This window comes from Chrysemys picta, chromosome 16 (genome assembly GCF_011386835.1).
Source record: "Chrysemys picta bellii isolate R12L10 chromosome 16, ASM1138683v2, whole genome shotgun sequence".
Classification (NCBI taxonomy): Eukaryota; Metazoa; Chordata; order Testudines; family Emydidae; genus Chrysemys; species Chrysemys picta.
Genome location: NC_088806.1, coordinates 11,494,206 through 11,520,306, shown reverse-complemented (window position 1 = coordinate 11,520,306; position 26,101 = coordinate 11,494,206). Strand labels below are relative to the sequence as shown.

Here is a 26,101-nt window from a genome sequence, read left to right as displayed (position 1 = left end):
GGTATGGATGTTCTTATGTAATAATTTCTCCCCTGTTCCCCAATAAATCAGCCTGATCTAAGTACAGAGCTGGGAGTTTCTCCTTTCACTCCTGCTGGGGAGGGCCGGGTCCCAGGGGTGTTTCTAGAAGAGCATTTGGGACTCAACTGGGGGAACCAGCCTTTCATTACAGAACGCTCACTTTCTAACGACATGTTTATTTACAGTTTTTTATAATGTTATATAATCCTTCAATCCTAGTGTCACCATCGATAACATGGCTTGGTCAGCCTGGTGGGATACCAAGGGTAAAACTAACCAGCTCTTCAAATCCAAGAGAGTGGAGATAAATCACCTCTCAGAGTCAATGCGGGGTAATCAATAGGCAGACAGCGGGCCAAATCGCTTTTCAATGGACCCCAACAACTTTTTATTTACTTATTACCATTATTGTTTTATTATTATTATTATTTATTATTTTCTCTGGAGTCTGGACCTTGACCAACAATTTTGGACCTTGACAAAAAAGAATGGCTTACCCCTAAGAATGGGGTTGTGTTACCTTCCTTATGTCCTGGCTCCATCTTGTGGCCATTTCCTTTCCCTCCTTTCGGTGAAATGCTTTGGGATATCGTGTAGAAACTTTATTTCCTCGGGAAAGAATCAGGAACGGGGGCTGCCTGCATATATCACCCACTAGATTAGAAGGTGACAAACAAACACCCTTAAGACGAGGCAGAGTCACTGTCAAAAAAATCATCTCCCGTCTTCACTTGAGTGACAGCCTGAATCGTTCCTTCTCCGGGCAGAGCCCAAGGACTGGAATCAGCAGCAGCAACAAACCGTTCTGTACGTAGCAGGAACCAACACAAAATGTGCTTTAAAAGGAGCTGCCGCCTGCCTGCTGGGGTGAAATTTACCCTTATGGTCATCAATTTTCATTTCCTTTCTCTGAGGGAAGAGATGTGGTTGGTGATACCTCAGGCTGGGATGTCGAGCCCATGTCCCCATCTGTCCGTCACTCTGGGAACCTGTCTCTGCTCACAGGCTGCCTCCAGCCTGTCCAGCCAGCTCCTGAGTGCTGTGCGGGTAAGTCATTTGGAATACGTAGCACCTGGGAGAAACAATCTTGCCATATGCATTGGTGGTATAGTGGTGCACATAGGTGTCTTCCAAGCAGTTGACCTGGGTTCAATTCCCGGCCAATACGGGGATCTCCCCTTTTCTTGGCTGGGAATTGATTTAATTTCAGTCACATTGTATCAGTTTATCAATGGAATGGGAGAATTAATGTCCCAAATCCCAGCAGGTGATTCAACACCCAGTGGAGGAAGAAAGGGGCGGAACTATACAGTGAGCTGTTCGAGTCATCCTCGTATTACAATGTTTGGTTTATTCTTTAAAAATTTTCCTTTACTTCCCTCTCTGTTTTAGACTCAGAACCTTTAAGGTCAGAAGGGACCATGGTGATCATCTGGTCCGATCTCCTGTACCTTGCAGGCCAAAGGACCCCACCCACCCACTCCTGTAATAGACCCCTAACCTCTGCTTGAGTTACTGACATCCTGAAATCATGGATTAAAGCTGTCAAGTTACAGAGAATCCACCATTTACACTGGTTTAAACCTGTAAGTGACCCATGCCGCATGCTGCAGAGGAAGGCGAACCCCCCCCCCCCCAGGGTCTCTGCCAATCTACCCTTGGGGAAAACTCCTTCCCAACTCCAAATATTGCCATCAGTGAGACGTGAGTATGCGGACAAGACGCAGCGGGCAGACACCTGGGAAAGAATTATCTGCAGTAACTCTGAACCCTCCCCACCTATTGTCCCATCTCCGGCCATTGGAGATATTTGCTGCTAGCAATCCCAGATCGGCCACATGCCGTTACAGGCAGTCCCATCACACCACCCCGTCCATAAACTTATCAAGCTCAGTCTTGAAGCCAATTCTGTTTTTTGCCTCCACTGCTCCCCTTGGGAGGTTGTTCCAGAACTTCACTCCTCCGGTGGTTAGAAACCTTCACCTAATTTCAAGGTTAAACTTGTTGATGCTCAGTTTAGATCCATTAGTTCATTACTAGTGGGGGCATGTGATAGTGTGAGGGAGGGAGAAAGACAGAAGAACTAACAGTGGGAGGGAGCCGGAGAGATTCCCTGTTCCCCTATCACCCATCTCTGGGAGGAACCAGTTGGAATTGCCCTTGGAAAGCTGCTGTTAATAACTCAGGGGTAAAATCATTATTCCGTTGGAATCAGATTAAAGCCTCCTCACACCCGGTGTCACGGTCATCGACATGGCTCATTCCTGGGATGTCACCGGCCAGAGCAATACAATGAGTAGAACCAAATCCCTTTCCAGAGCCCAGGCACACACAGAAATCCTGGAGCTTTTCGTTCCTAGGCTTCTGACGCCATCGTGTGGCCCTTTGGTTTCACTCCTTTCTGTTCAAACCTTTAGCTTTCTGCACAGAAATGTTAATTCCCTGGGAGAGACTCGGGAGCGTTTCTCTGTTTTGTGTTGTTAAGGATTGAAATGTTCCCAGTTCCTCGGACCCAACCTGCTTCCCGTTCTACTGCCCATGCAGCCCCATCCCTGACCTCAGCCCCCAGTCGATACTGATTCCCTAATCCCCATCTGTGCAGGGGGTGAAACCTGTCACTCCACATTGCCTAGTTCCCCTAACTCTGAGGGTATGTCTACACTACGGGATTAATCCGAATTTAGATAATTCGGATTTGAAAAACAGGTTGTATAAAGTCGAAATGAATGCGGCCACACTAAGCACATTAATTCGGTGGTGTGCGTCCAAGTACCGGGGCTAGCGTCGATTTCTGCACCGTTGCACTGTGGGTAGCAATTCCATAGCTATCCCATAGTTCCCGCAGTCTCCCGCGCCCATTGGGATTGTGGGTTAAGATCCCAGTGCCTGATGGGACAAAAAACATCGTCGCAGGTGGTTCTGGGTACAGCCTCACCTCCTCCATCCCTCCCTCCCTGCATGAAAGCAACGGACGGCAGACAACCATTTTCGCGCCTTTTTTCCTGGGTGGGTGAACACTGCAGACTCCATACCACGGCAAGCATGGAGCCCGCTGAGCTCAAGACAGCAGTCATGAATATTGTAAACACCTCGCGTGTTCTCGTGGAGTTTATGCTCAGCCAGGACCAGAAAAACGAGGAGAGGAGGCAGCGGCGGCGGCAGCGCAGCGACAAGCATGATGAGGACATGGACACGGACACGGATACAGAATTATGTGAAACCACGGGTCCCGGTGCTTTGGAGATCATGTTGTTAATGGGGCAGATTCTATCCATGGAACGCCGATTCTGGGCAAGGGAAACAAGCACAGACTGGTGGGACCGCATAGTGTTGCAGGTCTGGGACGATTCCCAGTGGCTGCGGAACTTTCGCATGCGTAAGGGCACTTTCATGGAACTTTGTGACTTGCTGTCCCCTGCCCTGAAACGCCAGAATACCAAGATGAGAGCAGCCCTCACAGTTGAGAAGCGCGTGGCGATAGCCCTGTGGAAGCTTGCAACGCCAGACAGCTACCGGTCAGTCGGGAATCAATTTGGAGTGGGCAAATCTACTGTGGGGGCTGCTGTGATGCAAGTAGCCAAAGCAATCACTCAGGTGCTGCTACGAAAGTTTGTGACTCTGGGAAATGTGCAGGCTATAGTGGATGGTTTTGCTGCAATGGGATTCCCTAACTGTGTTGGGGCAATAGACGGAACCCATATCCCTATCTTGGCACCGGAGCTCCAAGCCACCGAGTACATAAACCGCAAGGGGTACTTTTCAATGGTGCTGCAAGCACTTGTGGATCACAAGGGACGTTTCACCAACATCAACGCGGGCTGGGCGGGAGGGGTCCATGACGCTCGCGTCTTCAGGAACACTACTCTGTTTAAAGGGCTGCAGCAAGGGACTTACTTTCCGGACCAGAAAATAACCGTTGGGGATGTTGAAATGCCCATAGTTATTCTTGGGGACCCAGCCTACCCCTTAATGCCATGGCTTATGAAGCCATACACAGGCAGCCTGGACAGGAGTCAGGAGCTGTTTAACTACAGGCTGAGCAAGTGCAGAATGGTGGTAGAATGTGCATTTGGCCGTTTAAAAGGTCGCTGGAGATCATTATTGACTCGCTCTGACCTCAGCCAAAGAAATCTCCCCATTGTTATTTCTGCTTGCTGTGTGCTCCACAATCTCTGTGAAAGTAAGGGGGAGACCTTTATGGCGGGGTGGGAGGCTGAGGCAAATCGCCTGGCTGCTGATTACGCGCAGCCAGACACCAGGGCGATTAGAAGAGCACACCATGAAGCGCTGTGCATCAGAGAAGCTTTAAAAACCAGTTTCATGGCTGGCCAGGCTACAGTGTGAAATATCTGTTTGTTTCTCCTTCATGAAAACCCGCCCCCTTTATTGACTGATTTTCTGTAAGGAACCCACCCTGCCCCTTCCCCCAGCTTTCTTTCAAACCAAATAAAGTCACTATCATTTAAAAATCATTTATTTTTTATTAATAGATTAGAAAAAGAGGGAGGGAACCCGGGTGGTATTTGGGAGGAGGATTGCTGGGAAGGAAAAAGCCACAAAGAAAAGGTTAAAAAAATGACAGCCTTTTGCTTGGGCTGTCTACTGGGGTGGAATGGGAAGGTGTACGGAGCCTCCCCCCCGCGTTCTTACACGTCTGGGTGAGGAGGATACGGAACATGGGGAGGGGGGAGGGTGGAACAGGGGCTGAAGCGGCAGTCTGTTTTCCAGCAGCCGTTCCTGAACCTCCACCAGACGCCGGAGCAGCCCCAGCGTTGCATCCTTCATCCTCTGGTCTTCCTGCCGCCACCTCTCATCTCGAGCGTCTCTCCTCTCCTCACGTTGGTCCCTCCTCTCCGCACGTTGGTACCTCCTCTCCGCACGTTCACTAACTTCTTTCCTATACTTTGAAACTGTTTCCTTCCACTCATTCAGATGAGCTCTGTCACTGCGGCTGGATTCCATAATTTCCGAAAACATCTCGTCTCGCGTTCTCTTCTTACGACGCCTTATCTGTGATAACCTTCGGGATGGAGGAGGGAGGCTTGAGGAATTTGCAGCTGCTGTAGGGAGGGGAAAAAAGAGAGAATTGTTTTAAAAGCTACATTTTGCAGAACAATGCTTATACTCTTTCACGGTGACCAACACTGTTCACATTACATAGCACATGTGATTTCTGTGCAAGGTCGCATTTTGCCTCTTAATGCTGAGTGCCTGTGGCTTTGCTGCTAGAGATCACAGGTCTGGGCAACAGAATTCGGCTTGCATGCGGCCATGGTAAGCTTCTGCGCCCTCCTTTCCCACATACCAAGCATAGCTTGTAGAGTGCTGCAGAAGCCTGGCCAATCTCAGCCAGTTGGGGGGGGCAGTGTGGGGGGGCTTGTCTGGGCCCCTTCAGGCAAGTAGAGTGCTGCGGTTTTTCTGTTAACATTCAGCAGCACCAGAAAACAAACTAACCACCCCCCCCCTTGCCATGAATTCTCTGGGATGATCGCTGTACCCCTCCCCCCCACCGCGTGGCTGGTATCAGGGAAGATCCCTGCAGGCACCAAACTAACCCCCCCCGCCGCCGCCCCCCTCCCGCCATGAATTCTCTGGAATGATCACGGTACACCTCCCCCCACCGTGTGGCTGGTAACAGGGAAGATCCCTGCTAGCCAAACGCGAAAAACTCAGGGCCAATTTCCCATCTGCGCTTGGCTAACTGCAGGGAAGGATTTATTTTCCGCCACAGGCAAACAGCCCAGTAGGAACGGCCACCTCTGTCCCCTTAATTAAGTTCCCGTATTTCAACCAGGTTACCAGGAGTGATATCACTCTCCTGAGGATTACACAACAAGATAAAGAACAGATGTTGCTTGAATGCCAGCAAACACCGGGACCATACGCTGCCAGGCTTTGTCAGGCAATGATACCAGATTACTTGCTGCAAGCATGGCGTGGTCAAGTGTCCTACCATGGAGGAGGGAATAAGGATGCACTGCCCAGAAACCTTCTGGCAAGGCTTTCGGAGTACCTCCAGGAGAGCTTCATGGAGATGTCCCTGGAGGATTTCCGCTCCATCCCCAGACACGTTAACAGACTTTTCCAGTAGCTACAGACTTTTCCAGTAGCTGAACTGACCGCGAATGCAAAGTCAGGCAAAGTAATCATTAAAAACCGTTTGCTTTTAAAACAAGTTTTATATTTTAAAAGGTAAACTCACCTGAGGTCCCTTCCATGGGGTCAGAGTCTTGGGTACTGGCTTGGGAGGCTTGGGAGGGTACTTCAGTCAGGGTGATAAAAAGATCCTGGCTGTTGGGGAGAATGGAGTGCTGTGTGCTCTCTGCAAGCTCATCCTCATCCTCATCCTCCTCCTCTCCCCCATCGGCAGAATCCTCAGGTGTCGCTGATGAGACTATCCCCGACCCAGAATCCACGAACACAGGTGGGGTAGTGGTGGCAGCCCCCCCTAGAATTGCATGCAGCTCGGCGTAGAAGCGGCATGTCCGCGGCTCTGACTCGGAGCGACCGTTTGCCTCCTTTGTTTTTTGATAGGCTTGTCTGAGCTCCTTGACTTTCACGCGGCACTGCTCAGAGTCCCTATTGTGGCCTCTCTCCATCATGCCCTTGGAGATTTTTTCAAAAGTTTTTGCATTTCGTCTTTTAGAACAAAGTTCTGCAAGCACTGAATCCTCTCCCCATACAGCGATCAGATCCAGTACCTCCCTCACGGTCCATGCTGGTGCTCTTTTTCGATTATCAGCCTGCATGGTTACCTGTGCTGATGAGCTATCTGTGGTCACCTGTGCTCTCCACGCTGGGCAAACAGGAAATGAAATTCAAATGTTCACGGGGCTTTTCCTGTCTACCTGGCCAGTGCATCCGAGTTCAGATTGCTGTCCAGAGCGGTCACAATGATGCACTGTGGGATAACTCCCGGAGGCCAATACCATCGAATTGCGGCCACACTAACCCTAATTCGAATTGCTAAAATCGATTTTGGCACTACTCCGCTCGTCGGGGTGGAGTACAGAAATTGATTTAAAGGGCCATTTACATCGAATTAAATAGCGTCGTTGTGTGGACGGTTGCAGGGTTAATTTGAATTAAAGCTGATAAATCCGAATTAAAGTCGTAGTGCAGACGAGGCCTGAGGGACCTCAGCTCCTCTGTGTCCCCACGGACCCTCCACTCCACTCCCCTGTTTACCACGGTTCAGATATTACAGTAGCATGAGTCTGACACTCACTTTAGAGGCCCCACATTAATAACCATTTTCAATATGAACTTACTGGAGATTCTATCGCAATATTTGGGTGGGGGGGAACCTATTAAAAATATTCATAAAACTCCTTTACCAAGTGAGTCCCAGGGCTCTTGATATCTCGTGTATTGGGCGATGAACGTCCACTGACCATGTAGCTGATTAGAGAGCCACTTCCTGGACGCTACAGTACTAATAAACAATGGCCACATAAACACCACCGTATACCGGAAACCTACTGACTGCTATACTTACCTACATGCCTCCAGCTTTCATCCAGACCATTGTCTACAGCCAAGCTCTACGATACAATCGCATTTGCTCCAACCCCTCAGACAGAGATAAACACCTACAAGATCTCGATCAAGCGTTCTTACAACTACAATATCCACCTGCTGAAGTGAAGAAACAGATTGACAGAGCCAGAAGAGTACCCAGAAGTCACCTACTACAGGACAGGCCCAACAAAGAAAGTAACAGAACACCACTAGCCATCACCTACAGCCTCCAAGTAAAACCTCTCCAGCGCAACATCAAAGATCTACAACCTGTCCTGAAGGATGATCCATCACTCTCACAGATCTTGGGAAACAGGCCAGTCCTTGCTTACAGACAGCCCCCAAACCTGAAGCAAATACTCATCAGCAACCACACAACAAAAACACTAACCCAGGAACCTGTCCTTGCAACAAAGCCCGTTGCCAACCCTCTCCACATATCTATTCAGGGGACACCATCACAGGACCTAATCACATCAGCCACACTATCAGAGGCTCATTCACCTGCACATCTACCAGTGTGATATATGCCATCATGTGCCAGCAATACCCCTCTGCCATGTACATTGGCCAAACCGGACAGTCTCTATGCAAAAAGAATAAATGGACACAAATCAGACGTCAAGAATTATAACATTCAAAAACCAGTTGGAGAACACTTCAACCTCCCTGGTCACTCGATTACAGACCTAAAAGTCGCAATATTACAACAAAAAAACTTCAAAACCAGACTCCAGTGAGAGACTGTTGAATTGGAATTAATCTGTAAATTGGACACCATTAAATTAGGTTTGAATAAAGACTGGGAGTGGATGGGCCATTACACAAAGTAAAACTATTTCCCCATGCTTATCTTCCCCTCCCTACAGTTCCTTATATCTCCTTGTCAAGTGCTGGAAATGGGCCATTTTCATTACCACTACAAACAGTTCTTTTTCTCTCCTGCTGATAATAGCTCACCTTGACTGATCACTCTCCTTATAGTGTGTATGGTAACACCCATTGTTTCATGTTCCCTCTGTATATATATATATCTTCCTACTGTATTTTCCACTACATTCATCCGATGAAGTGAGCTGTAGCCCACGAAAGCTTATGCTACAATAAATTTGTTAGTCTCTAAGGTGCCACAAGTACTCCTATTCTTTTTGCGGATACAGACTAACACGGCTGCTACTCTGAAACCAGCTAGATAAGATCCCATCTTTACACAAATGTCAGGGAGCCCTGCCTGAAAACAGTGACAATCTTAGAACAGTTCTTCGGTAGAATTATCACACTAAAGCATATGTGTAAAGCATATGTCCTGCCACTGAGCTCCCTCCCCACCAATACAGCTAATGCCATAAGGCATTGTGGGAGAGGGTCTCCATGTCTCATCTCGGTGGTTTGGGGCAACAAGAGCTTCCACATTATCACATAATGGATGGGGCCGTGGGTGGAAGGTTGGAAGGGATAGAATTGGGTGGAGCCACAGGCAGAAAGGTTGAGGATTTGGTATCACTAGCCCCTGCTTAGCGAGTAGGGTTCGGTTTAGGGCAGTGGTCCCCAAAATGTGGGGCATGCCTCCTAGGGGCACAGAGGAATGTTCATGGGGGCACCTCAGGGCCTGAGCCAGCCCCCATGGAGAGCAGGGAGGGAGCACCACTCTACCCCCAGGCTCCCAGCCTGGCCTCGACCCCCTTACCCCATCCACACCCCTCTCCCCGGCAAGCCATGGCCCCGCTCCCAGCCCCAGTTCTAGACCGTAGCTGCTGAGGGGCTGCAGACATGGATAAGAGGGCACAATATGAAAAGTTTGGGGACCACTGGTTTTGCGTGACACCCTCAATCACTTCTATGCAGTCCAATAAAATGTATTCCTCACCCCTCAAGCAGGATGGACTAGTTGTGTTCTCTTGCCCTTTACTCATAACATTGGAAGAGAACTCAGTAGATCATTTAGTCCAACCCCCTGCTCAAAAGCAGGACCAATCCCCAACTAAATCCCCAAATTGTCCTCTCAATGATTGAGCTCACAACGCTGAGTTTAGCAGACAACTGCTCAAACCACTGAGCTATCCCTCCCATTTATTATCCAGCAACTATAATAGCATTTAATAGTACTCATGTGATTTGTAACCCAACATCAGCCAAAACTGGTCCTTTTGGCAAAACCGCCCCATCATGCTGCGTAGCTAGGCAGAGTAGGCGGTCTATGCAAACACACTCTGTTCCTGAAGTCTTTCCCCTGGCTCATCACTACATGTGAGGGGGGAGCTCATTCAGACCCTGCTTACGCTTAGTATTTAAAAACTCCTTATTGTCCCTACCTCTACAGGCCTCAGATTTCTCCTCCTGTCCTTTAGTTGACAACTCAGCTGGGGTGGCCAAGTGGTTAAGGAGATGAACTGCTAATCCATTGTGCTCTGCACATGTGGGTTCAAATTTCATCAGAGGCATTTGGTCTTCTCTCTTCCTTTACAAACAACCATCTTCCCCCTTTGGTACAATCACAGAGCAAACCATGTTGCTTCCTGCAAACAAAAACCATCTCAGGAACTCAGCCCCGCCCCCCCTGCTTAAAATAAAATGTCTAAATACCAGATTTCTAAAATAATTCTCTAGTCCTGGATTTCTTAGTTTTTATCTCAAAAGGTAACATCCTATCTATTCCCCCAAACATCCCAGGACCACCACAAATTATTAAAATGCCCCAGTCCTCAGCAAGGCCATGACAGTGACCCATGGCTATAGTGTCTAGGCCAAGCTGTTCTGAGGGAGGCAAATCAAACATTTTCTCTCTGCTTTCCTTGGCAAGGTCTGACAGGAAAACAAAATCCCCCAAACTGAAGATTTTCTGTTGAAAAACCAATACTAGTCTGCTTGGGGACTTTGATTTGCATGTATTATTATTATTCTCTTGTGATTTCTGAATTATCTCAGTTCAGTCTTTGTGCTCCAGGTGCGTTTCCAGGTTTTGAGTTGTGGGGGAGAGAGGCCAGGTCATGATGTCTCTTCCCCTCTTTCATAGTTTCTTCCAACTTGTTAGGAAGCTGCTTTGCTCCGATGTGAGGGATAGTCCTTGGGAGCGTGGATACTTTCAATGGGCCAGCAGCGAGTCTTGCTCCTCCATTGTGGCACCGGAAAGGCTGGTTGTGGGCATTTCCCAACTTCGTAACATAGTTCAGTAAGGCACACAGAGCAAAACTTCATCACGTCCCCAACAAGGCGAGCACACACCATCCAACAAGATATTAATGTTCAACAGATCACGGCTTTTGAACTGATACCTCACCAGGCAGACTTTCTACAAACCAGAGCATCATTATGTGACAGTGGAGAGTAGGGGGCTGCTTTGCGCACACCAGGGCTGACATTGCAATGGAGACGTACCCGCAGAGTCCATCTCTCCCGGGATAAAGATTGCAGCAGGGCTGGCCTGGGTCATGGGACTTGGGCTCCTGGAGATAAAGCTGTGGGGCTCAAAACTGTGGTGCAAATACGTGTGTTCCTGCTGGGTTGGGAAACCCTCCCCCCTCGTGGGTCTCAGTGGCTGGGCTCAAGCCCGTATGTCTGCACTGTCATTGTACAGCCCTGCAGCCCCAGCCCCACAAGCCTGAGCCAGCTGCCCCGGGCTTGGAGACAGGTGTCCCGGGGGTGTTAATCGCAGTGTAGACATAATGTCAGGGCACGTCTACACGGCAACGAAACCCCCGCGGCTGGTCCGTGTCTGACAAATCCGGCTTTGCCTCCTTCTGCTCCTTGTTCCCCGGGATGGGACGATCTGCCAGAGAGGCTGCAGCCAGTGGGTCTGGGCAGGTCCCGAGTCTGTGAATCCCCCCCGCATCTCCCCCTTCCCCACCGCTGTCCCATCTACCCCCATCTCCCCCTTACTCCCCCTCCCCGGTCCCGTCTCTTCCTCCCACCCAGTCTGGGGGCTCTGAGCTCGTTCCCTGCAGGCTCCGGCTCAGGGGCTGCCCCTCCCCCCGGGCAGAGCTAATGACGGGCACGACCCCAGCGCAGACCCCGGCAGAGGGGGAGGGGAGGCCCCGCGTGGGGCGGGGACACGTGTGGGGCGGACTCGCTCCTGCCCAGGGGCGGGGCTGGGGCCGGGCGGTGACTCTGCCCCAGTGTCCGTTGGGGGGAAGCCCCCCGATCTGCGCATGCCCAGAGCCGGGAGACACAAAACTCTTCTCCGGCCCCGGGAGAGGCTCCAACGGCCCCGCACGAGCCAGGCAGAGTCGCAGCGCCCCCCGCGCGTTCGCAGCCAGGCCCAGCCCCCCGCCCGACGTCACGTCCGGTCCAGAGAGAGTCTGGAACTACATCTCCCAGCCTGCCCCAGGGGCGCTTCCGCCCTAGTTAGCTCAGGTAAGGGAAGGTTTCAGAAGCTGTTACTGCGCATGCTCCGTTCGATCCCCGTTTGTCTGCCGCCCCCAGGCCTAAAGTTACTTCCGCTGCTATTCCTCTGTGATCCGGGAGCGCGGGCTGAGCGGGGCGGGGCCGGGAGCGGCAGGAGGGGCCCGGAGCGGGGCTGTGGAGAACCCCGCCCCCAAGGGAGGGGCAATACCGCCTACCAACGCCGCGCGCGGTGCGCTCCAACGGCCGCAACTGTCACGTGTCTCGTTCTCTCGGCCCGGCGCCTCACGGGATCCGTCACTTCCGGGCCCGCTGCGGGGGTGGCTCCGGGCCCGCGGGAGAGCCGGTAAGAGCCGAGTGGGGGAGGCCCGGCCCGGCCCGGCCCGCCGCGAGCCCCCCCGCCCTGGGCCAGCCGTGGTGGGTCCCAGTGCGGCCTCCGTAGCGATGGGAGGGTCAGTGGGCGGGAAACCCCCGAGGGAGAAAAGTGTGTGTGTCTCTCTCTGTGTGTTGCACCTGCTGATCCCCCACTGCTGCCCCTCTCCCTGCTCCAGGGACTTCCGCCCCCCCCCCCGGACCGCTTCAAACCCCCCCCCCCGGACCGCTTCAAACTGCCCCCCCCCCCCGGGCTCCCTGTGGCTCGTGTGAATGGGGGGGAGGGGAACCGTCACTGTCTGTGTGTGTTGGACAATCACATAAACTCCCTTCACACTGCCCCTCCCCCTCCTCCTCCCCTCATTTCATAGCCACAGGAAATCCCGCGTCTGGGGGTTTGTCTTTCCTGTTACCAAATGTGGAGTTTGTGACCCGTTTTCACCACAACTCTCGTAGATGGATATAAAATATCCTAAAATCCCCCCCCCCCCCCTCGGGCCACTTTCTCTCTTGTTCTCTAGTTCCACTTGAATGGGCCCTGAGAGTTGGGCCCTGTCTCTCTAATGATAAAACACGAACCACAGCTCAGATTTACCCCTTTGCTCCGGTTCTTCAGGGTGACTAGACATTTATTGCAAATGTTGCCTCTTTTCTCTCTGTTCATTTATCAAATACTGATGGGAAATACACTCAGATTTTACCTCTGATCAACAACTGACATATGCTGTGGACTGTAGTTTTCTGGCAGGGAGGGGTAGTTTTTTTTCCTGAATTGCCTGACATTATGTTGTGGTGGGGATTTTTCTGTATATTTTGTCTTTATAAGTATATATTGTATGGCATCATAGGAATGTAGGGCTGGACTGGGCCTGAAGCTGTCATCAAGTCTAGCTCTCTCTGCCGAGGCAGGACCCAGTCTATGTAGATTATCTCTGACAGAGGTTTGTCCTACCTGTTCTTAAAAACTTGCAGGAAAGGAGCTCCAGCAACTAGGGATTTATCCAGTGAAGTGGGTGACTTTGAGCCAGACACTGTAAGATCCTTGTGCCTTAGTTTCCACACTTGCCACAGGAGGTTACTAGTACTCTCTCCCCAGACTCCTGAGGGCAGCCAGGGATAATTAGTGGGTTATGGGAATTAAAAGATGAAAATTCATTAAGAACGATGGTATTTCTGTGTTTATTATTAAATCCCCAGACACCCACCAATCCCCATCCTTCTTCTGATGAGCTATAAATATCTATGGGGCTCAGCTACTGATCCTACAGGGAGTTTCTGCCCCTTCCCCCTTTCTATAGCAGCACTTTTAAGAACAGGCCAGGGAAACATAGAAATACTTTGAACCAAATTCTGGAAGCCGCTGATCATGCACAAGTTAAAATTAAAACAAGGTTCTGTCTCTCTAAGGACCTGGCCCCAGTGCAAAATTATAGACACTCCCCAGAAATCTGAAATGGCCACTACATAACTGATAGAATGTTATTGATCTATTGACTTCTGGGAATTACCAATAAAAGAAAGAACCCAGTGAAGTTGATACCAGGAGGGAAAGATCTCATGTGTCTTTACAAATGGGTATAATCTAATCTGGAACTTTATACAGTAAAATGCCTTATTCATAGCCCTATGGCGATTGCCTGTATCCTGTAGGGACCTTAATTCTGCCCAGTCCCAGCTGCTTCTGTCCCCCACCATACCCCCAAACCTTTTCACCCCTCCAACTATCAGCTGTCAGTCTTCCCTTGCTGCTACCCCTTCCTGACTGGCAGAGAAACTCTAAGCTCTAGCCCCTTCTCTTTGCCTCTGAAAGTTGCCTTTTTGCTGCCTGTGTGAATGGCAGATAGGGATGGGGAGCCATCACTTTCTGCGTATTGACTGAACATCCATCTAGTCCCTGACACCTTCATTTATGCAGCGGTACATTTATTGTAATTATTTATCTTTTAAAAAAACAAAAACGTCAAAGATCAGGTCTGCAGCCTACAAACCCTCTGTGTCCTTAAACAGCAGTATGTTGGGCCCTGCCAGAGTATCAAATTCAGCAAAATTCAAACCTCCAAAAACTAGGAAATAGAGAGCTAATCTGCACGCCAATGCAACCTTAATTCTGCCCCCTAGAGGTGGCAACTGCCACTGGGCATTATCTGCCAGTACTCCAGCTGCACTCACTGTGTTAAGTGTAGCTTCACTGAAAGGTAGAGGCGTTAGTTGGAGCAACTTAGTGGAGGTGTGATTGTGATATAAGAAGATCTGGGTCTGAGTCTTAACGATGGTTAAGTGAATGTAGAACATTAGCTGGAATTTCTGTGAGTAAGGATGAAAGAGTTGTAAAAAGGGGTGAAGAGGTGTTCAGTTGACAAGTGTGCGGCTGTTTCTGGGGAGCAGCCCAGTATCTGAGTTTAGAACAGGTGTCAGTAGCTCCTGTACAGCACAGCTCACCTAAAACCAAATTCCACCTGAGCAAAGATAAAATGCTTTATTGTGTGCCCTGGTTGACATTTTCCCTAGTACTTTAATGATAGGCACTATCTCAAATAGCTGGGTGCACATAGGTGCGTTGTAGGAGTAAAGAAAGGCTCATTGTTCACGTGGGTCAGAATTAGGATTACATTGGTGTGTACCTTATCTCTGCATTTCCCGATTATTACAAGTTTGAGTTTTGCTGATCTCTCTTCTGGAGGGGCACCAGACAGCTCCGGGCAACCTTAAATCCTGTGTTCATAAAGTTTTTTGTAAGTGAATTTCCTAGCTTTTTGCACAGAGCGATGTTGGCGGGAGGAGGTAGCAGCCCTATAGGCAGTTGTAGGTCTCACACAAGTTTGCAATCGGAGGCACAGAGAAGTGCAATGACTTACCCAAGGTCGCCCAACAGGTCTGTGGCAAAGCCAGGTATAGTCCCAGTCCAGTGCTCTCTCCACGTAGGTGCTGGGCGATTGTGAAGTGTTGCTCCCCTCTCCTGTACTTTTTTGATTACGGTGGAATGGGAATAATGGTCATGCCTTCAAATGTTTCTCCCCTTTCCCACCTCCTCCTTCTGCTACCATTTCCAGCTCGGCCTCCCCTTCTTTCAAGTGTTTGTCATGGGCAGTTGGTAACAGAGCCACCGAGAGAAATCTCTCACATGGTCTGTGCCCCAGCTGGGCCTTCTGCTCCTAGTCTAGCCATGTCCTAGCTCTGCCCCTCCTCCAAACAGGCCCCCTCCCCGATACACTGTGGCCTGCCCCTCCACCCCATACATGTGTAACATGTACCTTTAAACTATTCATATTTTGGATTTCAGATAATTAAATTTGTTACCTTCTGCTCCCTGTCATAAGTTTCATTTGTTTGGTGGTGCTCTGATGGTTTTCCATTGACAGTTTGGGAGGGAGAAGGCTGGTCACTTGAGCGTTGCGTTACCTTGCGTGCTGACTAGTGAGAAGTGACGACTCCCTCTTGGGTGGATGGTCCGATCCCGGGGCCCGTTACCTTCGGTGATTGATTTTCCATTCCAAGTTCATAAAGTAGATTTTCAATATAAATGCTTTGTTCCTTACATATGACCCCTATGTTGATCTCTCAGTCTTTGAGTCTTGACCACCTATGAGCTTTCTGTAGACACCTCACATGACCATCCTCCGAGAGATGTGTTTGGTGTGATGCATTTGTCAGGTCTCAGGTGAGAGCTGCTGGCAAAGACAAAGTGACCCTTTGCCAAGGGATCTCTGTGTCACTGTCTGACACCCGTAGGCCAGGGAGAGGACGACTTTCTGCCAATGGTCTTCAGGACGGCTGTTGAATTCACTGCAGTGCCCCATGTCCCCTCTCCATTTCCCTTCTCTGTGTGCTGTCTGGGACGCTGCTCCACTTCCTGCTCCACAGGCCACCCCTTATCTACTCCATGTGCCAGGCTGCTGGCAGCCCCCAGTGAGAGGCCATCCAGCCCGTCAACCTGGTGCCCAACTGCTGGGCCTCCACTCAGTGAAGGCCAGAGCCCCGAATGCTGCCAGCCCTCTGTTTGGGGCTGGAGATGCTCCACAGACTGTTCCCTTCCCAGGGTTGCCCCACTCTGAATAGAGTAGGTCTCTCCTGTTAACTCCTGCTCCAGTCCTGGCATGGTTTTCAGGTGTGGAGGAGCTGGGCCAGTCCAGACTAAAGCAGTTTAACCCCTTCTGTGCCAGCGTGGGGTTTATATAGCCCTTCACAGGCACCCAGGCCCAGGGAATGGCCCCCTATCAGCCCCATGCCTAATGTGGTGGGGCGACCCACTGGCAGCGTTGCCTTTGAGGGTGCTGCTCCCACTCCCTCCCCTCCCCCTTTACTGCCACCACAGTGACTGTTACCTTGACTTCCTGAGGGGTGACCCCCTAGAAGGTGTGTTTTGTTATTTTTCCCACCCCCACCCCACCCCGGATCCTTTGTGCACCCTCTGTCACTCACCTCTGTCTCAGGAGACAAGGCGGGTCATGGGGCGTGGGTGATGCTATGCTGGAGATCCATCATCACTGAAGGAGTGGCAGACTTGAGCTTCCTTGAAGGTTGCCGGGAGGCTGACGTGAACTGGCGGAGAACTGGGGCTTGACTCAGTCCATGGACCATTTGGCCCACACTATACTGTAAAGCCTGCTCTGCATTGCTGCCAATTGTTGCTGGTGGCGTTGTGCCCGTAAGTCTCTGTAACTCTGTCTTCAGTGACTCGAGGGCATGAGCACCAGCCTCAGGCAGACTGGTAAGAAGCAGGGAACAAACCCCAAATTGGTTGTGGGGTCTATATGTAGATTTCACCAACCAAGTATCCAGTGTAACAGCATTAATGTGGAATCACAGACAGTTCCCTTGTGTCATCCCATATATCTCACCATGCAGGTGAGCTCACCTTTTTGACAGATGGTCCCATACTCCAGGCGTTCTCAACCTTTTTCTTTCTGAGGCATACTATAAAACATACTATAAAACAACATACTATAAAAACTCCATGGCCCATGTGGGCCACAATACTGGCTTTCTGCATACAAAAGCCAGGGCTGGCGTTAGGGGGTAGCAAGCAGGGCAACTCCCTGGGGCCCCATGCCACAGGGGCCCCCACAAAGCTACATTGCTTAGGCTTTGGCTTTAGCTCCTGGTGTTGGGGCTCAGGGGCCCTGTACTTCAGCCCCATGTGCTAGGACTTCAGTTTTCTGCCCTGGGCCTCAGCAAGTTTAATGCTGGCCTTGCTTGGCAGCCCCTGATAACTGCTCGTGGCCCCCCAGGGGGCTCCACACCCCTGGTTGAGAACCACTGCCTTACACCATGAATCACAGCAATGTTCAGGTTACTGCCAGTCCCAAAGGATCAGTCACTTCATTAGGTCAATTGAATCTTAGGGTACATCTACACTACAGGGGGGAGTCGATTTAAGATACGCAAATTCAGCTACGTGAATAGCGTAGCTGAATTCGACGTATCGCAGCCGACTTACCCCACTGTGAGGACGGCGGCAAAACCGACTTCTGTGGCTTCCTGTCGACGGCGCTTACTCCCACCTCCACTGGTGGAGTAAGAGTGTCGATTGGGGAACCATTGTCGCGTCCCAACGGGACGCGATAAATCTATCCCCGAGAGGTCGATTTCTACCCGACGATTCAGGTGGGTAGTGTAGACCTAGCCTGAGATCTCCCACAAAGACAACACTTGTAGCCAGTCCTGTCATAACCTGTATTGAGATTTATTTCAAAGAAAATGAGAATTGTTTATAAACTTAAAGCAGATGCAGATGAGTTACAGTCTTAAATTTCAAAAGGCAATGGAAGCTTAATAAGCAAGCTCTACATATTCTTTAGAACTAATCCAGGATAAGGAGCTGAGAATCTCTTCCTTATGCCTAGAAACTTTGCCCCCCCCAGAATCCAAGCAGCATACAGATAATCAGTTCCTTCAGCATGGGGTTTTTTATCCTCTTTTTGCCATGTGCTCTGAGCTGCAAACTCAGCTAATGAGAGATCAAGAGCACAACAACAGACTTGTCTTCTTTAATGTCCCATAATAGTCTATCTAGTGTTGATGGACCTGTCCTGCCAGGCAGGGTGTAATGCATTCTGTTGCCAATCAGCACTTCCCCTAGGTAAAGTCTCTCCCCTGTCTGGTGATTTAAATAGCCACAGAGGCTCACAATGCAACTAGTGAGATATTAACCCAGGGAACAACTCAATAAATCATTCAATAAAGTCTAAACACATTGTTGTCATTATAATACTGTTTTAACACTACTAACACTGGTGAGTCAGAGTGATTCCAGCTATGCGTTTATCCATGTTCAATTAAGACATGGGGGCTTTTACAAGAGCTAACACCTCATCTGCCAGTGTCACAGGCAGGATGGGCAGGGATGGTGTCTCTGGCCTTAGATTGCCAGAAGCTGGGAATGGGTGACAGGGGATGGATCACTTGATGATGACCTGTTCTGTTCATTCCCTCTGAAGCACCTGGCATTGGGCACTGAGCTAGATGGACCATTGGTCTGACGCAGTGGGCCGTTCTTATGTTCACAGGTTCTATGAGGAGTATCTACTTATCTGGACTCGCTGGGGAGCCACAGAAAGAAACAAGGTGTGCTGAGACAAGGAGGCCCAGTCTCAGAGCCCCCAGGGTCACGCTTGCCAAAAGCTAAAACTAGGCCCAGCCCCTGAAAGGGGGCACTCCCAGGAGAGACTGTATAAAGGCTGGAACATCAAACAACTTAATAAACCTGAGACAGCTGCCTTGGGACAATGACAGGGAGAATCCCCCAAAGTGACTCCTTTGATTCTGCTCTTCTCTGGCCTTTGGTTCATAGAATCATAGAACTGGAAGAGACCTCGAGAGGTCATCTACTCCTGTCCCCTGCAATCAAGGCAGGACTAAGTATTATCTAGATAATCCCTGTGAGGTGTTTGTCCAGCCTGCTCTTAAAAATCCCCAATGATGGAGATTCCACAGCCTCCCTAGGCAATTTATTCCAGTGCTTAACCACTCTGACAGGAAGTTTTTCCTAATGTCGGACCTAAACCTCCCTTTCTGCAATTTAAGCCCATTGCTTTTTGTGCTATCCTCAGAGGATAAGAAGAACAATTTTTCTCCCTCCTTCTTCTAACAACCTTTTATGTACTTGAAAACTGTGATCATGTCCCTTCTCAGTCTTCTCTTCTCCAGACTCAACAAACACAATTTTTTCAATCTTCCCTCATAGGTCATGTTTTCTAGACCTTCAATCATTTTTGTTGCTCTTCTCTGGACTTTCTCCAATTTGTCCACATCTTGCCTGAAATATGGCGCCCAGAACTGGACACACTGCTCCAGTTGAGCCTAATCAACGCGGAGGAGTGCAGAAGAATTACTTCTCGTGTCTTGCTTACAATACTCCTGCTAATACATACCAGAATGATGTTTGCTTTTTTTGCAACAGTGTAACTCTGTTGACTCGTATTTAGCTTGTGATCCACTGTGACCCCCCCCCCCCCCCGATCCCTTTCCACAGTACTCCTTCCTAGGCAGTCATTTCCCATTTTGTATGTGTGCAACTGCTTGTTCCTTCCTAAGTGAAGTAATTTGGATTTGTCCTTATTGAATTTCATCCTATATACTTCAGACCATTTCTCCAGTTTGTTCAGATCATTTTGAATTTTAATCCTATTCTTCAAAGCACTTCCAACTCCTCCCAGCTTGGTATCCTCCGCAAACTTGATAAGTGTGTCGTGGAAAAAGTCACCCACGCATTGACTCAAGCCTGAGGGCAGTTTATTGCAATACATACCAACGCGTTGGGGCGACAGTCAGAAAACTGTCAAACCTAGCAGCAGCCTGCAAGCTGCTTTAGTCCATCAAACCGCAAGTATAGTACAAATAATACGTCATTTATGTGAAAATAAGAGTAGCGGTCTGTCCCTTTTTCCCGGTAGCTTCCTCATTATTTACGAAAATTGGGTGCCCATTGGGTGGGGGGTTTCTTGGTGGTTTTGACATGTGTGGTACTTGGCACCAGCGGGGGTATTACTTTTTTGTCAGGGTACATATTATTTTCCCGGGGAGGCCTGGGGTTTATTACAGGACGCCCAAAGATGATATATGATTGGCTGGTGGCAGGTAGCTGGAGGAGCTGTCCTTTACTAGAAGCAATTTCTTCATATAAGCCATTACCATGTTTCATCAGCAAGCAGTTATGTTTTTTTATCTATAAGCGGTTATCATGTTGCTAAGGCCTTTCGCATGGCTTCCTCCCCTCCCTCCTCTGGTCATAGCCCATGTCCGTATTTGGCAGAGAATTGCACAGCTTAGCTTTGTTCAGGTTCTGGCCTGTACTGTTTTATGTAAAGGCCGTCTGTGCAGTCAGCTTTTGTCACTGGGCCTGAATTTGGGCCTTTGGTGTTACTGTGGCTGTCATTAAAAAGGCTACCTTGTTCTTTTTCCTCACAATTTCCCTCCTCTGATGCCATGTAGGCATCATTATCGTAATTTGCTAAAGCGGCTATAGGGTAGTATTTAGACTTGGTGGAAAAGGGGGATTAGTGGACACGAGACTGGGGGTACTGATGGATTTGACACTAAGGTGGCTTATTTCTGGGTCTTAGGGGGAATACAGTGTGGTTTCAGGGATATCTATGTGGAAAAGAAGGGATTGGGTGGAGATTGAACCTGTAGCTGGGGTAATCGACATATCTTGCAGAGACAGCAGAGGGAGGCGATTAATAAACAGCAACAGATCGCGAGAATTATTCCAGTTAGTATTTTTAAGATTGAGGAATTGAAGAGGCTGGGCGTGGCTTGGGTGATTTCTTTAGAGGCAAAACACAAAACGTCATGGGAAGAACATAGGGTACCCACTCGATAGGGGGCCTGAAATGCTTTGGCCTCTTCGTTGTATTCGACCTCTATTACATGTACTTGGTCTTGGAGGTGCGATAGGTTGGAGAGGAGGAAAAGTAGAGAAGTTAAATTGAAGAAGCGGTTTGGGATGAGGGAAGTCCAATCGAAGATAAGAGGGACGGCTGGGTGGAGGGATACAGAGATTTGGGGATTAGCAAGCCATGTGATAAATCGGCTACCCTGAGCAGTGGTCAAATTAAGGTGAAAAGGAAGAGGGGTGTGGGGATTGGATGGCAGGGCACAACCATCCCTTTTCCCAAACAGGGCTTCTCCTCCTGGGGCCTTGCCTACTGCTTCTCCTTCCCAACAAACTGTATCAAAGATGTTAAGCAATTCCCCAGGGTGTAACTTACGGAGACAAAATAATTGTGGGGGTTCCAAGGGCCATAAGGACCACAAGGTTCCGATTCCCACCCAGACGTGTTGATCAGCGAAACCATGGGGAGTGGTGATAAAACGGCTAGGTCCGTGGGGTGGCTTGACTTCCCATACCTCCCGGCTGATAACCCAGTCCCATAGGCAGCCCGCCCAGTGTCCCGGCAAAAGTAAGTGCGCTGGGGCCCATGTGCCATTGACAGGCCCCGAGGCCTGGAAGGAGCATTTTGAGGAGTCTCAGGCCCACCCTGACAACGCCCACGTATGCCTCCATTTCCATAGCTCGGGTGACACTCCTGCAGTAGCGTTAAGGGCTTTGGGCCATTGCTGACTCAGGACATCGCTCTGCATTTCTGCTAAGAAACCATTAAAGAAATCCTGCATTTGGCTGCAAGCTGAATCCCATCCGGTGTTTTTCCCTATTAAAACGAGGGTGTTTATTAATTTTGTTAAGAGGGTTTGGATTGTGGTTCCCAGTCCTGACAGGGCATGGAGGGTTTTTATATTTGAGAGGGTGCTGGTTAACCCTGCCTCAGTGAGGAGGCCTGATGCCCTTTCCAAATTCCCCAGGCGTTGTTCATGGTCCTGGGCCTTGTCTATCGTCCAGATAGCGGCTGCTCCAGTTAGACCATGCAAGGCCCCTTTCAGCAAGCCTCTTTTTCGCCGAAAATTTTCCCACTGCAGAAGCTGGGCTAATCCAATGGCCACTCCTTGGGTACAATTGGGGTATAGGGTAGTTATCTGGAAGGCGGAAATGAGAAGGTGATGGTTCCCATAGTTGCATTTAGCACCATCCACCGTCGGTAGCGGGAATTCTGTTGGTTGGGTGGGCTGTACCACATTTGGTGGTCTGAGACTCGAATTTCTCTGAGGCCGTGATTAGACAGATGTGTGTGGGAAGGATATGAGGGGGAGTAGTTGGGGAATGGAGATTGTAACGATGGGCTAGGAGGCAGTCGTGTAGAGTAGGGGTCCCCCTCCTGTAGGTGAAAGTAAACTTAGGGTGACAACCAGAATAAGTGGTAGGAATACCAAAAAGCAGGTAACTGATTACAAAACATTGCATGTAAGTTCCCGTACCAAACGACAGTTCACAGGTGCCAGCTGTTGCTAATATGTCAATCTCTGCATGGGAGTTTTCCTCCAGAGCCTCAAAGTTGGTGTCGGTAAGGGAAAAGGGGAAGGATGCCTTGGTGACAGTTTTGTTTTTACGCCACTTGATAGTGTGGCCATATAGATAGCCGTTAGGTCCTGTTGAGAACAGGCCTGGACAAAATTTCCCAAGTAAAAAGGGGCCTTCCGGCCTTGGGCAGTCGGAAGCATTTACAAAAGTATCTTGGGACCTGGCTTGGGAAGTGCCCACAGGGCTTAGAGGGGAAGGGGTGACAGTCTGACTGGTAACTGACTTGCCTACTCAGTTGGGGAGTGCAGTGCACCAGGAAGGAACCTGGGGGTAGCGGCAAGGGGTTTCCCCTGGGAGAAATCCTAGGTAACAGCGAGCCCCACATTCCCAGGAAGTCATACCACATGTCCCTCCTTGCCAGGTAATAATACTTCTTCGCTGGTTGTTATACCAATAAAAACTAGCAGGATCTTATTAAAGGTGACAAGATAAAGATGCCACATTTATTATGATAATTTGATTTATGACCAATAACTAATATCTTAATCCTTATACACACACATTATACCTAATGCCTATAGAGACACACACACACACATCCATCAGATGTTCTGCAGCTGCTGCATAGTTACCAGTTCTGCTTGAGTCTGTGGCTTGAGTTTGCAGCTTGGGTTCGTAGCTTGTGGCGACTAACTGGCCAGGAAACCCCGGGCACAAGGACGAGCTAGGTCTCTGTTGGGCATGCACCGATGCCCTTCCATGTTGGCAGCAGAATGTTACCCTCCTCCAAAGTTTTCCAATTTACCCATCCTTTTTGTAGGCTTTAGGTTGAATCCAGAGTTTATAGGTCTTGCTGTGTCATGCTGCCTCTGGGTTGGTGATTGATCACCCGTCAATTGCAGACATGACTTTCAGCCTTGGACCAGGCTTTGATCTTCTTTCTATTGTACCTTTTCTTTTTAGGGTGGATTCTTTTTACTTTGTTAGGGCTTTTGTCTGCATCTTCAGCCGTTGGTGTTTGAACTTTATTTAATCAGGACAAGCTGGGGCTGGAGGTTGATTCCATTATCCATACATACCTCTGTCATAACTATAAAGAAAAGGATGTAACAGCTGTCCTTTGTACAGTACTATAAAATCCCTCCTGGCCAGAAACTCCAAAATCCTTTTCCCTGTAAAGGGTTAAGAAGCTCAGGTAACCTGGCTGGCATCTGACCCAAAGGACCAATAAGGGGACAAGATACTTTCAAATCTTGGGCGGGGGGGGGGGGGGGGAAAGGCTTTTGTTTGTGCTCTTTGTTTGGAAGTTTGTTCGCTCTTGGGACTGAGAGGGACCAGACATCAATGCAGGTTCTCCCCATCTTTCTAAACAAGTCTCTCATATTTCAAACTTGTAAGTAAAAAGCCAGGCAAGGCGTCTTAGTTTTACTTTGTTTTCTCAACTTGTAAATGTACCTTTTACTAGAGTGTTTATCTCTGTTTGCTATACTTTAAACCTAAGGCTAGAGGGAGGTCCTCTGAGCTCTTTAAGTTTGATTACCCTGTAAAATTATTTTCCATACTAATTTTACAGAAATGATTTTTACCTTTTTCTTTAATTAAAAGCCTTCTTTTTAAGAACCTGATTGATTTTTCCTTGTTTTTTAGATCCAAGGGGGTTGGATCTGTATTCACCAGGAGTTGGTAAAGGTCTCTCAAGGCTACCCAGGAAAGGAAATTAGCTTTGGGATGGTGGCAGCGGACCAAACCTAAGCTGGTAGTTAAGCTTAGAAGTTTTCATGCAGGCCCCCATATTTTTACCCTAAAGTTCAAAGTGGGGATACAGCCTTGACAACCTCGTTCACACATCTAAACTAATAAGATTACAGCAGGGTTTGCAAAAATGAAGGTTGCAGCAAGCCCTTACAAAATGGAGTAAGCGTTTTAAAATGGGGTTTGAATTACAATATGGCAAACAGTGAATAGAAGTTACAATATAGACAAGTGTAATAAATGGTGAACAGAAATTACAATACTGAAACAGTGCAAGTCTCAGTGATTTAAGCAGGAATTGGATTGATAGTGAAATTTACAAAGGCAGCTGACTGAACAACTGTGGCTCTTAACAAGCATCTTAACTGTTAATTAGCCAGTTATTGGGGTAACCGGTTTTATGAATGAATATTGTTTCATTCATAAAACTTTACTTATGAAGTTACATTAATAAAGTAAACAATTAAACAATTTTATTCATCAGTTCTACATTGTCCCCCTTTTGACCCTTCAATCCAAGGGTATTGAATGGGTCACACTTTATGTAATTGTTTTAAGGCAGAACCAACATAACAGTTAGGATTACTAACAGGACAATGATGGGATGAAAAATTATATTTAGAACTGCTTTTACAACACTTTGCCCCTTTATTTATGATTATTACAGCAGTTGTTGTTATTGTAGGGCACGGGTGATTTGTTGCAAACAAACCAAACAATCATAATTATAATAATTGGGAATACAATAAAACCATTACCATTACAATAATTGGGTAGATTGACAAACAAGATGAGGCCCAAGTTTGATGCTGCAATAACCATCAAACAAGAAAAGTCACTGAGGTCAGGACCTTCTTAAGCACACACAACAAAGAAGATTTTGTAGGAGTACCACAGTTGTCATGCAAGGTTAAGCTGATTTGGACTTAAACTAACATTTAGTTGCTAACATGTTGCAGAATTTTTTATTTTTAACAGTTGTTTTTAAGAGGTTTCTGGGGACCTGAAAGATGGGGCCCTTCAATTATGGGCCAAGGTTTTGCAGGTTATGGGGGCCCAAGAACTACCCTTTAGGGCTTGGGGAAGTAGAACCAGAGTGCATAGAGGAAAATGTGGAATTAACAATACAAGCAAATGTAACCAACAATACAAATGTATTAATAACAAAAATTAACAACAAAATGACTATTAGAGAACCTAACAAAAAATAAACCTGATGCACTGGGGACCAAAGTCCTTTGGACACAAGTGGTGATTGATAAATTGGATGGACATGGGGGAAGTAGAGAGAGGAAAAGACATTTGCCCTGTCTAGTGTAGTATCCCCTCTTTTTCTGGACCCAATGCTAGCACAGGACACCACTAGAGACAGACACAGAACATGCAACACAGAACACTGAACACAGACTTTGTCATGACACTATAACCATGGTATTTTATAACTCTTCAGCTGGTACCAGCTCTCCTGATGTTCTGGTTTAGAGCCTGAAAGATAGAAGCTTGGAAACAAATTAGCACAGTGCTTCCACCATGGCAGAACCTGCTTGGTCTCTGCCCCAGTGTGTTTGGTACTTGGGGCTGCACAAATGCTAATTAAGTGGTGCATTTCTTGTGAGTGTAAATCCTCCCTTTCTTTCAGTAAAAGGGCATTAACACTCCATTTAGGGAAAAAAAATTGTTTTAAAATCTCCAGCCATTTTGCCATGGCCTGGAGATCTGAGGCAGAAGCAGGCACTGTTAACT

General features: G+C 48.5%; 1 protein-coding gene across 10 annotated transcripts in view; it reads left to right on the top strand.

Annotated features, from left to right (window-relative positions):
* The first annotated feature begins 11,451 nt into the window (after window positions 1-11,451).
* Window positions 11,452-26,101, top strand: part of LOC101944996 (zinc finger protein OZF-like) — a 112,927-nt gene continuing 98,277 nt past the window's right edge. For 2 of the 10 annotated variants that reach the window (XM_065569448.1, XM_065569447.1), the window contains exon 1: window positions 11,454-12,226. In XM_065569448.1, the coding sequence (XP_065425520.1) occupies window positions 11,688-12,226 (539 nt within the window). In that variant the 5' untranslated portion in view covers window positions 11,454-11,687. Of the gene's footprint in view, window positions 12,298-26,101 lie in introns of all 10 variants that reach the window. The other 8 variants (XM_065569444.1, XM_065569445.1, XM_065569443.1 and 5 more) reach the window with 8 other exon arrangements.